Source organism: Anas acuta, chromosome 8, assembly GCF_963932015.1.
Source record: "Anas acuta chromosome 8, bAnaAcu1.1, whole genome shotgun sequence".
Lineage (NCBI taxonomy): Eukaryota > Metazoa > Chordata > Aves > Anseriformes > Anatidae > Anas > Anas acuta.
In genome coordinates, this window is record NC_088986.1 from 23,808,684 (window position 1) to 23,821,916 (window position 13,233).

At 40.2% G+C, this 13,233-nt stretch overlaps 1 protein-coding gene and 1 long non-coding RNA gene across 2 annotated transcripts; one reads left to right on the plus strand and one right to left on the minus strand.

Moving 5' to 3' along the window:
- The first annotated feature begins 7,886 nt into the window (after positions 1-7,886).
- Positions 7,887-11,578, plus strand: RGS1 (regulator of G protein signaling 1). The gene is made up of 5 exons (XM_068690878.1): positions 7,887-8,117; positions 8,492-8,575; positions 9,202-9,263; positions 9,809-9,972; positions 10,691-11,578. The coding sequence occupies exons 1-5, from the start codon at positions 8,014-8,016 to the stop codon at positions 10,874-10,876; spliced, it is 600 nt and encodes a 199-aa protein (XP_068546979.1). The 5' UTR covers positions 7,887-8,013; the 3' UTR covers positions 10,877-11,578.
- LOC137860535 (uncharacterized) lies at positions 7,958-9,813 on the minus strand. The gene is made up of 2 exons (XR_011098980.1): positions 9,171-9,813; positions 7,958-9,063 (listed from the first exon to the last, which is right to left on the minus strand). It is a non-coding gene; the product is annotated as an uncharacterized lncRNA (long non-coding RNA).
- Positions 11,579-13,233: the final 1,655 nt, after the last annotated feature.

The following is a 13,233-nucleotide window of genomic DNA, read 5'->3' on the forward strand; positions in this document are numbered from 1 at the left end:
TTTGTTACCCTAAATTGACAATAAACACCCTGCTAGTCAAAAGTCAAAATCCTTCCCTGACTAAATTAGAACTTCTCAGCAACTCCATTGCACAGGGTTAGCTTCATTTCTTTACGCATGTGGAGACTGAATCCTCAGATCCCCCTCCTCCTTCTTGCATCCTGCCCCTTTCAGCACCTTCTTGGCAGCCCCCAGACATGCAGCGGCATATTTAGCACACTAAATACTAGTAGCATAGCCACGCGTTCCCAGCCCAAGCTCTGCATGGATGAGCATGCAATCCCAAAGCACTACTGCAGAAGCTTTTGTTTCACTGTGTGCCCAGAACTAGGACTGACTATCTTAGAGGACAAAGAGATTGAGGAAGGCAGCACATCTGTCAGGAAACAGCCTTCCTGAGCATTAGGGAAACCAAGTCAGGTAGGTGTGAGGCACATGGGAGGGCAGGGAGGCAGGCTGATAGGATGGAGAGGTCTCTCTGTGTGGTACAGCTTGTGGAGTGCCAAGCTCCCACATAAAAAAGCAAGTATGATGACTTTGAGCAAATTTAAGTCTTTCTGTTGCACACGTTCTAACACCTGGTAATTGAAAGTAGAGAACAGGTGAGATTCAAAGTAAATGACAAGAAAGGGAACTCTCTTCTGGTTCATCACAAACAGAAGTGGTTGTAACATCACATCCCCAAAGATTTCTAGCTCTTCTATCCTTTTATATACTTAAATGAAGAATATATAGATATCTCCCATTTTCCCATTTCTTGAAATAAATTGCTGCTACTTTACCTATATACCAGGCAAGGGAGATGGAGGAAGCGATAGTTTGACCGATGCACTTTCAGAATGTGGTTCTCATTCAAAAAAGACAAACTGGAAACCCTTATTAGCTTTTACAATTACCTTTCTTTCCTAAGCAGGACTCTTAACCGAATTACAGTTCTATAACAACATTCGTTCATGTCCCAGCCCTGGCCATCTTGGTTGCCTTCTGCTGAACTTGCTCACATCTGTCAGTGACATTTGTATTGGCGGGGCCCAAAACTGCACACAGTTCTCACTGTGGTCTACGGAGTGCTGAGTAGAGGGGGTAAATCACTTCCCTTGATCTGCTGGCTATGCTGTGCGGATGTAGCCCAGGATGCTGTCGGTCTTTCTTGCTGCCAGGGCACACTGCCAGCCCATGCTGACTGCTGTCTGCCAAGCCCTGAGCTTACCCCTCTCGCCCCACCTTTCTGTCAGAGCTGCTCCGCAGCCAGTCAGCGCCCAGCCTGCATCGATGCACGCAGTTATTCCTTCCCACCTGCAGGGCTCTGCATTTGTTCTTACTGAATATCAGAAGACAATTGCCTTTTCCTCCACCCTGTCTAGTTCTCTCTGGAAGGCAGCCCTGCACTTAGGTGTATCTCCATTTGAATCCTCATTTTGGTGTCATCTGAAACCTTGACAAGAATAGGATATTGATCAAGATGTAAAATTCAGCAGATCCTAGGATAGACCCTCGCAATGCTCCACTTATTATTGCCTTTCAGGTTTATTATGACCCATTAACCAATGGTCTGTAAGCCCAACCATCCAACCACTTTGTTTATTCATCTGGTGGTTCATCTGTATGACTGTAATGTCCTAACTTAATATTCCACAAGAATACTATAGGACACAGCATCAAAGCCTTGCTAAAGTCAAGGTGATATCCCCTGCTCTTCCCTCATCCTCCCATTTTAGCCTTTCACAGCTAATGTAGTGGCAGATCTTTGTCTCCTTTTACATCCCATGCATATCTCAACTCTTGGCTTTCCAAGTTTTCCAAGAAACTTGGCTTTCCAACACATCTGGGTGACATTTCTAAATTCCTCCTTTACAGTCTGTCCCTTCTTCCATCCCTTGTATGGTGCTGCTTTTTTGAATCTGAGCTGTCCTGAGTGCCTGGCTTAGCCAAGCCAGTATCCCAATACAGCCACTTGTTTTCCCAAGTGTCAGATGGACCCTTCTTGTGTCTGGAATGGCTTCCAGTAACATAGGGCAATTTTCTGATGAACTCATTTCTGTGAGGATTTTTATGGTCAGAGGGAAAGCTAAGCCTGCATTGAGGTGATAGTTCAGCTAAGAAATTTATAACAGCAAGTATGAAATAGTTTCCTGAAAGTGTTCATAATTATGATGAAACGACTTCTGTAGAACTCCACCTAATTCTTTGGTATTACTTTTCCTGTTCAAAAATGCATAAAAAACATCTTCAAAGTTTTAGCTTGCTGTCCATATCCAATCAAAAAAACAAACAACCCAAACCACTGTTTTAAAAAAGGAATGGAACCTCAGTTTAACATGTCAGATCAGTAAAAGAAAAAGCATCTGATTTTTCTTCATTAAGATTCAGACGAAGAGGAAGCCTGCTAATTTCAAAAGCTAAACTGGTATTGTGTTCACATAGCACATTTCCCTGCTCACAGTGAGAGCACTCAGCAAATTCTGCTTCACACCTCACCACCTCAGACCACCTTCTCACATTTTCTTGCTTAAAGAAATGCTGCCCTGCTTCAGTGCACCAACATGCGAGCGCATACAAAATGTGGAGTAGGCAATCAGAAATGTGCGTGTTTCCCAGATAGTGCGTGGTGAACACATTTCCTGCACTGCCGAACAACAGACACAGGAAGCATCACCATCAGCCGCCAAAACTCACTGTACTGCATTTTTTTCTTTCAATCCAGGTGTCAGTCAGTACAGCTGAGAACCAGAAGTCCCCTGAATTCACAGAAGTAAAACAGTTAATTTATTTTTGATGGAAAGCCCCAGAATGAAAATGATCTGATTTCTGATAAACTGTATAAGCTTATTATACTCTAAATAAGAAATGGCCATAAGAAAAAAGAGAGTTACTGGGTATGTGCATATCTCAGATTATGAGAGATGTGCTTTGGCAGGAGGAAGAAATAAGCATATATAATTCCTTGCACTGACTCTACAGTATAAACAAGATTGCGAAATGCTAACAACATTCATCATAAAATGTTGTTAATATTTCTCTGTAAAGAAAAATCATGGATGTTCTAAAAGATGCCACAGAGAAAACAGTAATTTGATAAGAAAAATGCATATTCAACTTTTTTTTTTTAACTATGGATTTCCAGTAGTTAATGATGACTCAAAACAGCCACACAAGTACCAGAGAAGCTAATAACGTGTCTGAAGTCACACAGACCAAAAGTTCAGTGTCCATTGGGACCGTGTACAAACATTGAGAGGTAGACAGGTTTTCTTTTTCTTTACACAGACTGTAGGCATTCCATAATGGATGCCATGAACGGACTATATTTTAATCTCCAAGTGATCCACATGGAACACTTCACTTACAGGCTGTCTTCTCCACAGTGCTTTCAAGAGCTCCTGACAAGTCATCCCTTCACTGTTGCGATGAAAAATTCCATGAGGTCCTCCGCAGAAGCTGGGGGAACCCCTAAAAAAAATCCCCTGAAAGCATTTCGCTGATAATTCAGAAGACAACAGGGCAATTTTGGACTGAACTGGCTGTCTGCAGGAGCATTTCTATGAAGCCTTTTTATACTGATGAAGGAAGTGAAAGAGCTAAAAACTCAGGAAAGGTCTGGTTGCTTGTCCTCCAGACTCAAGTCTCTGGCTCTGTCATGCTTGAACTGAAACACTAAGCATGTCTGTTGCACATTTGCAGCTGCCCAAAGAACAAAACATAACAGAATTAAGTGGAAGATATCTACCCAAATTTCAATGCATGGCATCCCTTGCTGTAGGTTGGCACTAGGATGCAGATATTTTTCAAATATAAAAGTTGTCTTTCAGTGCTGGTTACATCTTAGTGATTGCCAAAATAAAACTCCCATTAAACTGATCAGGAATAAAAGCTAAGATGGGGAATATCAAAAGGTTCAAGACAAATAAATATAAAAAACAAACAAACAAAACAATTCTCAGTCAAATCAGTCCAACACCAAGAGTGAGAGACAGATTAATGTGTGTGGCTCACTTGTAACAGAAAGAGTTAAAAGAAAATTCATAAGGGATATCATCACTCCATTATGGACTGACCATGTGACGGTAGATAATAAAATTAATGTTCCCAATAATTATCCCCACCACCCAATAGCGGACCCCCCGCTTTTTGTAAAATGAGCACTATTTCCTTTTCACACAGAAACTAGTTTCTATTTCCTTTAAGTGCCTCTTTTGCTTAAGAGATGGATTATCAGTAACTTACCTCTTTAGGTCACGTAAGAAAGAGTAGCATTTCAAAGAAATCACTTGTTTTCATAGCTAAGCTAAAGCTCAGCGACACAACTATCAAGGGGATGAATATTCTCTACTGGGACAGCACTGATTGTCTGGGCACTATGGAGCTCATCCCTTCCAGCCCAGCACCAGTTTGGCCAGTTAAATCCAGAGAAGTGTATGGTGAACAGCAAGAATACAGTAACGCTAAAACCTGTAAAGCTGGCCTTACACTAGCATGGGAGCTAACAGCTCACCTAAAGCCAAAATGTTTTGTTCACAAACAAAACTGGGCTGAAGTGGAGAAGGAATGAGGGTAAGGCCTGTCAGAAGAAACCTAAAAGAAAATTAAAAACAGAAGTCAGAAGCAGAAGTTTGGAGTCATTTACACCAGCAAGTGGCACACTGAAAGTTCATAGGATTTTTTTTTTCTCTTTGTTTCACCTAAAATTGTCCGCTGCTGTAATCTTGGAAATTCTCTCACATGTTCTTTTACACTCCACCAAGTGGTTGCTAGAATGAATGGAAAATAAAGCCTGGGAACAGGTAGAGTAAAAGCAAGTATTTAGAAGTTTTTTCTGTGCACATTGAATCTCTTCTACATGCATTAAGAAGTTAGATGAATTACTCATCACAAGTCTGTAAGAGAACTGAAAATAAGAGAACTGAAAAGCAGTAAAAACAGCTAGTGATAGCCAGCTGTGCTACTGGAAAAGAAAAAACGAGATCTCTATCCATCGGACGGATTTAAATAGAGGTGATTCCAGCATCAGGACCAACATACATTATTTGTATCAAATAATGGGGATATTCTAATAAGCCGTAAAACTGTCAGATTCAAAATAAGTTATTATAGTAATTAAAAATAAATAAATAAATATATATATATATATATATATATATTAGAAGAAAAGAACAACTATTAAAAATGAAAGCATTTCAAGCAGCAATCCATAGTCAGAAGTGGGGAAAACTATTTTCTAGATTAAGATGGTGGGAGATGAAACAGATGGGTCTGTTACCAACCATCACATGATGAAACTGGGGAAAAAAAAAGTGAAATTTCTGACCTCCAAATATCAGAAAAGCTTTCTACTGAGGCAGGACACAACTATTGCTCATAGCATCACGCTCAGTCTGACCAGAGCCTGGACTACACTGCCTGTCTACAGGAAACAAGGATAGGAAATGATTTTTTTTTCACTTTGCAAGCTACACTGTTATCCAATACCAACATAACCGATCTCCTCTACCAAAAAAGTTAACTGGTAAACATAACTCAGATCCTGTGGTACAGCAGTGTTACATGGATGTAAGTGAAAAGAATATTACTCCTTATTTACTCTAGAGAATAATTATTGCAAGAAGGTTATCTTCAATGTCCTTGCAGTAGCACATTATAATCCCTTTCTAGAAGGTCTGAAACAACACCTGCAACACGTACTGATATTTTTAACGTATCCCAGAGGTAAAAATAGTAATTTCATTTCAGATGGGCGGTAGTCATTCCATGTCTGGCAAAAAAACCATCAGTCCTGCACTGATCAAACCAGCCAGTTCATAGGAGGAAGTCTGTCTAGTCCCTCATCCTGGACTCACAGAACCTAACTGGTGACTTACAGCTGCTTTTAACTGGAAGTCCCAGTGGTGCCCCCCTCTCTTTTAACTTGAGGCTGCAAGGTGCAGAGAGATGTGGTAGAGAATAGGCTCCCTTGCCTCCTCTGTTTCCAGTGAGAGCTGAACCAGCAGTCTGCACTCAGTTCTGGAGTATGAAGTCTTTAAATTTGGCTTCCAGAAGAATGTTCACTTATATATCCAGATCTCCCCAAATGTAAGAGTGGGCATTTACCCATCTAGCAATCTAAGCATGCAGATAAACCATGTGTTGCCTATGTCCAAAGGCTTGGTCCAGTATACTACAGATTAGTTTATTTTAAAATCCTGAATTACTTGAGAAAGAGTCCAAGCACTTCAATTATTATTATTTTTTTTTTATAGAAGAGAATCATAGATTAGCTCAGAAGAGACCTCTAGCAACTATCTAGTGCAAGTTTTGTTCAGAACAGGCTTAAGAATTACATCAGGTTGCTCATGACTTGGTCTGTTTTGAATATTTCCAGGGAGGTGGATTACTCAGTCACTACACAGCCTGCTCCATTGTTTCCACTCTTGTGGTAAGTTTGTTCCCCAGAAGAAAACCAGTAGTGCACCCTTTGAGTAGGGTCTGGATCTAGCATCCCTATAACCCTCCCAGTAATTCACTGAGGAGAGCCCCGACCTGAAGAAGCTCAGCCTCTCATTGTTCATGCTAGGTATGAAAACAAATACGGTACTGATACCATCTCTTCCTTCCTTTCTCATCCTGTTCAGGGGGGTTAAAAGCAGTTGGTAAATAAGTCTGTCTGCGTGAAGGTCAGTATTTACCTGATAACGTGCAGATAAATGTTTCCTGTGGTACAGACTATACAGGGGCATTTATGTCACTACTAGCATGCAGAGGATCAGTAGCCTCCTGTGGTTAAACCCATCCTGATACAGAGTGTCCCTGAACGTGCATCATCGTCCCGAGTCCTTTGTACCACAGTCCACTACGGGACTGTAAATAAGTGAACAACTCAGTTACCACAGCCATACGCAGCCTTGTACAAAACATTTGTGAGCTATTTGTAAGAGCTAATGAGCTAATCAAAGCTGTAAGCATTATCTAAGAACACAACATTTATGAAATTGTCCAGAAAAAAACAAAACATGGATATGTCCAAGGACCAGATGAAGTACTTACACCTCTAAAGCAACCCAGACAAATAAACAGAGGCTATTTCTATCTTTTCAGGGTAACAATTAATTCATCTTGCTTTATATCCATGGTGTCATCTTTGCAGTGGAATTCAAGTAGATCTGAAAAATGCACATCTCCCTGGAACAGCCTGTAGTGTTCACATTGCCTTTACAAACAAGAGCTCTGTAACTCACATCAATCTTTAGACCGTTCTGAATCACCTCATGTTTCAGAGACTTTCCTGAAATATGTCAGTGTACTTCCAAATAATCTGACTTGGAGAAATTAAATGGAATTTCCCCAAATTTTCACGACACAAAACCCTTTCCTATGAAAATTACTTTCAAACATTTGCACTGCTTGTGGGGCTGAACAAATCAAACGCCTCTATTCTAAGAGTATTCTTGTTTGAAGAGCAACTGGTACATACACAACTAGCAAAGAGTTTGTTACATAGGGAATGTTAATACTGGTATATCTGAAAGCACTCATTTCTAGCTTACAACCGATTTGATGGGTTGAAGCAAGAGTATGCAATTTCAGAGCACACCTGGTATAACAGACACGTAGCAGGTGAGTTCTGTCAAGATTAAACTGCAATATTTGGAGCCCATTAGATAAACTCAAAGAAGAACTGCTGATTTGAAAAGACCAATCAGAGAGGGACAAGAATTCAAGGTTCTGGAGTTGTTTTTTTTTTGATGGGGGGGGTGTGTAACGCAGACACACAAAACAAACCCAAAGTAATTCAGTTTCATCCGGTTTAACCTCGACCACGAGACACTGCTGTCTGTTTTCTTTCTCAAAAGACTCACGTCACCGCACACTGAAAAAAGGGAACTTCCACAGTTTGCGGTGAGGCTGCACGATAAACAGATCTGTTCACACCAACTAGCAGGGCTGCCTGCGTCAATAAAAGGAGGTAGCAGTCAGGGAACTGGCATTTGGTGCTTGGAGGATTATCGCTGCGCAAGGCGCTTCGCATCAAGGCTAAGTAAAATGCCAGGATTATTTTTCTCCCACCACAACATGACTGAAATAAATGGAAAAGACGACTGCAAGCTTGCAGAAGGCAAAATCCATAAAAAGAAGCAAAAGGCTTTGTAAGTATACATGTCTCAGTCTAAACTCTAATATGTTAGAAATTAAAATAACACTAGATCTTGAAGATTAAGAATTAGCGCCTTTCTCAGGCTAACTGACTGCAAAGTCTGCTCAAAGCCCAGGAATATAGCATCACTGTAAGTGGCTTGAGCTAATAGAAACCAACAAATTGATTAATTTAGGGAAGGAGGATGAGATTTTTGGATACAGTGGCAGTCAGTCTTTTGAGAAGAATTACATGGATATGCAACTTCACAGGCTTCAGTCCTAGGATTGAGCTGTTTGCCTCTATTTAAGCTTTAAGGAATTTATGTAGAATTGAAATGCAACTGCAATTGTAAAGGATTACAGAATGTCTGTTCATTGGTTTCAGTGGTGCGGATCTCAAGAATTATTTGAAGTGCATGGTCCCGCATCTTGAATCTGGGATTAAGGCTTCCAACTCCAGAAATGTCGTGTAAGTACAAAAAGCAAATCTATGGGTAGATTGCTATATATTCCAACTATTTTTTAATGGCTTCTAAACTACTCTTAGACCAATAAATTATTTCTAACACAACAAAATAGTGCCTGAAATTTTCAAAAGAGACTAATATTATAATTTCATTAATAATTTCTGCTTCCTAAATTCATTGTTAGCGATGATTATATTTGCATCAAATGATGGGGAAGAAGAAGCCTCTCTTAAATCTATCTTCTTCAGAGGCATATCATATCCAATCTGTAAAGGTTTACAAGAAAAAATGCTTCATGCTCAAGGGAATAGCCAAGGTATTACAAGTCTCATTTCAGATATATGGAAACAGTAATACGGATTCAAAAGGATTTGGTCATAGTCACAGTAGCAGCTCATCTTTCAGGGAACAGAATTCAGAGTGACTGCACAGTTGCCTGTTTTTCCATTTCTCCAGTTATTTTTCCTCAGTCTGGGCTCTCAGATCTGCACTGAGAAAGCCATAAGTTTAATAAATGTGTTACATATTTCTGGAATAGAATAATCAATTATAAAACTTGTCTGCTTTAAACATGCAAGTGAAAATGTGATTTCTTACCTAAAGCCTTTTCCTTGTCTTGTCAATTTAGGCTTTCTGCAGAGGAAGTAATGCAGTGGTCCCAGTCTTTGGAAAAGCTCTTGGCCAGCCAAAGTAAGTACTTTACTTTAGTATTACTTTTTTCTTATTCTGCAGATAAAAATTTATCTAATTTCACCAAATATGCAAAGCTGCAGCATCCTGCAAACACTGACAAAGAATGAGCATTTCAGTTATTCACAGCTCCAGTATTCTAATTGGATTCCAAAAATTTGTCTCCCCTGCCCTGTTTCATACCTCTAGTATAGCAAATAACCCCCCAAAAGCTCAATTCACTGCTTTCTGACCAGTTCTGTCCCTGTACAACACTGATTTAACTCTGAATTCTGCCTTCAGCTATACCCTAGGACAGTCTATTTAGGGAAGACTAGAATCTGATGATATGTTTTGGTACCTGGGGTCTAGATCTAAAAGCCACTGAATGCCATTAGGAAGAGTCCCATCCCCCTTAGAACTGGAGTATTTGCAGTATGTAAAAAGAAAGGGAGAACACTATTTTGGCAAGATTTTTATACCAGAGATTTCACTCCTGCTATAAACTATTTATATTTATCACCCCTGGTCATAAACATCATATGGTGTATTTGTGTTCGCTGTAGGTGGTCAAGGTGTCTTTCGGGAGTTCCTGAAGTCAGAGTTCAGCGAGGAGAACATTGAGTTCTGGCTGGCCTGCGAGGATTACAAGAAAACCAAGTCTGATCACTTACATGGCAAAGCAGAGAGGATTTACGAGGAGTTTGTCCAGTCAGATGCTATTAAACAGGTAAGTGTTAACTTAACCTGTATAAACTTACCGTAAAGGGATTCTGAAAATTGAGGAGAGGGAAGCATTCCCCCACTGAGATGCACATAAATTCACTTACACAGAAAGATGACAGCCACATGTTTTCTGTGCATGCTCGTACCGTTAGTGCCTTCAGACATGAGTCTATCAGACCTCACAAGTGCGGTCACACGACACAGGCCAGCACTACTACAGTGCCAGCAGAAGTTCAGTTGCAGCACTAGTGGCTTGACACATGATGCTGTTCTCTCCGAGTCAGCACAGTTTGAATTACTGCTGCTGTTTGGGGTCAGACCGCTGGAGTAAGCTTGGCTTGTAAGAGAGCTGTGGATTATTTGTTGTCCTTTAAAATATGGGGACATGCTAGAGAATTGAACGTTGTGTACAGTGAACATAGCTCTAACTGGAGACTCATTCTACACAAGATTTCTTCTTGTTTTAATTTGAGGTTTCATTGGAGATGGTAATTCATTGTTCAGCTCTAGTGCCTCTGACTTTTTAAGAAACTGCATTTCTATTGTGCGTAGCTGGGATATAAACTTTAAGTTCCCTCATTTTGCAGTTCTGATACTGAATATCACACTGAGTTCTAAGGCTAGGAATTTATTTACTGACAAGACCAAGTGATAGATACAGCAGAAGAGTACATTTTAAACATGTCGATGACTTTTTTTTTTTTTTTTTTTTTACTTTACAGATCAATATTGACTATCATATGAGGGAAGCGACAGCCAAAAGGGCTCAAGACCCAACTCACACAAGTTTCGATGAAGCCCAGAAAACTGTGTATGTCCTTATGGAGAGGGATTCATATCCCAGATTTTTGAAATCCAAAGCCTACCTGAACCTATTGAACCAGCTGCAGACCAACAATTCAAAATAAAGGGGTTGAGATAATGAAGAGTCAAGGAAACTATGTCAAATATCCCATGGAAACATCCTCCAGGATGGCTGGATCTTGGCTAGGAGAATGCCCTCCCTGGGAGGAGGTATGAGTGAGATGCAAACAGCTCCATGGCCAAGAGAAGGCAGGATAAAAGCTAGCAAGACTGCTACAAGGGTGAGAGCAGTACATGGAGAAAATCCTCTCCTGCCATACATACATCATGGAGATGAGACCGGATCTGGATGCTATTTATTATTTGAATTCCACTGTGAACATTGAACCAAGTCTTAGATGCCAAAGAACTGCTGGTTATTAGGAAGCACAAGATTAGCACGCTGAGTGTTGGGAAAAGATGATCAAGTTCAGAAGAAAAATAAGGACAACTGACAACTTTGTGCATAACAAGAAAATGCCCAAGACTGTTTAATGGCTTTTTTAAAAAAAATCTGTGAAGTGTTAATAAGTGTGAGTGCAGCTCCATGATAATATTGTGCTATGTATATATTATAAATTGACTTATTTTAAAATTGATCTATTTTAAGTTATATAAGAACTATATAAGCTGTACCTTTTTTTTTTTTTTTTTTAAAGTTTGTATTCAACAAGCAGATATGTAGCATCTTTTCTGTTTAATTTATTGCAAAATAATAAGCAACTCTTCAATTAAATCTACTCAAAATACAGAAAAAAGTTATGGTAATTTTCCATCTTAGTTTTTTGTTTTCTTTCCATTACAATTACTGAAACATGCCAAAACAAGTACTGAAGCACATGGTTCCCTTCTGTCCCACTATGTCACTATTTCCCATCTCCTTATTCAAATATTATTTTTTCCCTCTCACCCCACAGGCCCTTCTCTCTCTCCTACTCACTGTACAGAGACATGGCCTTAGTTATATGGAATACCGGATCCTACATAGACAACACCCACTCGCCCCCAAATGAAAAAGAAAAAGTAGGCCCAAATTTCCTGCTTATTTTTCGTACTCCCCCAGCTACCGGCGTTTGAGTCAAATCTCAAATTTCATTTGAAAAATCTCCATTTCATCACTGACTTCAGCATCAAAGTGGATTAACTGTGATGTGTTGAGTACAGAAGATAAAATCTTGCTCACTTACACAGAGAGGCAGTAACTGGTGTGACTCAATAGCGTTCACATTTCTTATGGTATTAATGTTATAGACTAATTTTAGCAAGATTCAGCCTAATTTTCAATATCAATAGTAATTTAATTTCATTGCAGACAAAGCATTAAATTTACTCTGTAATACATGCAGTGTTATGCATAGCCTGTACCACACTGGATAGTGATGGGAACCAAAGAAAGAAAAATTGCACTTGTACTCAAACTATGCAGCTACAGAAACAGGGACTACCAAATCTGAAGTGCTTAAGATCTTGTGATGACATTACAGGTTGTAATGAAAATGAATTCAAGCGTGTTCTGGTCTTGATGAGTTACCATCATGAGAGACAGCTATCACATGCGTAGCAATACAAGACGTGGCAGTACAAGACTAGCTCACCCCGACAGATTTTCCATTTTCCAGAACATGAGCTTCATCAGGCACACTCTGCCTGTCTGTACCAAATGGAGAAAAGCGGTAAACCCACAGACTCCCCTCGTGGGGAGAGAAGATTGTGCTCACACTGCCACCCTTTGGGGACCTTGGGGCCTCCAAGGGAGGACAAAGGGTCTGTGGGAGGCTACATGGCAGTTGCTGCCAGCTTCCTTCATCGCCTACTGTCATAGCAGCCTGGCAGCCACCACAAGGCACAGCCTCCTACTTCTAAAACTAGTGTAGAGAGAGAGAACAAGCACGCATATACCCGAGGGAGTCTCCGACTGCAAAGCCTGAATTCTCCTGAAACAACGTGAACTGGTCTCCAATCAGCTCTCTTAGATAAGCTGATTTTCCAAGATCAGTAGGAATAAAGTGAGTTCCTGTGAAGTAGGAAATAACACTGCCTCCCACACCAGGGGCATCCTCATCTTTGCTGACACACTTAGCATGTACCAAACGTCACTGTTCGCATAGTTCGAAAGCCACGGAAGACAAAGGAGTACCGCCAGTGCTTTTTTTTTTTGTTATTATTATTTACTTAGGAAACCAGGTCCCTGTGTGCACTGATCACATGCTCACAGAATTAATAAGAAGCAGCTATCTACATCTCCTTTGTACATCACACAGTGTCCTTACAGCACTTCCAAAGCACCCCCACAAGCCTGTCAAAGATGCAACGTCAGCTACACTCTGCACAGGCCGTGCCTTTAACTGATGCTATCCTCGTAAACCTTTTAAAATTAGTATAGGCACAAATTTAATTTACAGCACAAATCTACACCTGCACT

What these genes read in the sequence shown, in the direction of transcription:
- RGS1 (XM_068690878.1), top strand. Translation starts at nt 8,014, where the DNA reads ATGCCAGGATTATTTTTCTCCCACCACAACATGACTGAAATAAATGGA. An exon ending in TCCAACTCCAGAAATGTCGT is followed by an intron (nt 8,576 to 9,201) that starts GTAAGTACAAAA and finishes TTGTCAATTTAG; the next exon opens with GCTTTCTGCAGAGGAAGTAA. An exon ending in AGTCAGATGCTATTAAACAG is followed by an intron (nt 9,973 to 10,690) that starts GTAAGTGTTAAC and finishes TTTACTTTACAG; the next exon opens with ATCAATATTGACTATCATAT.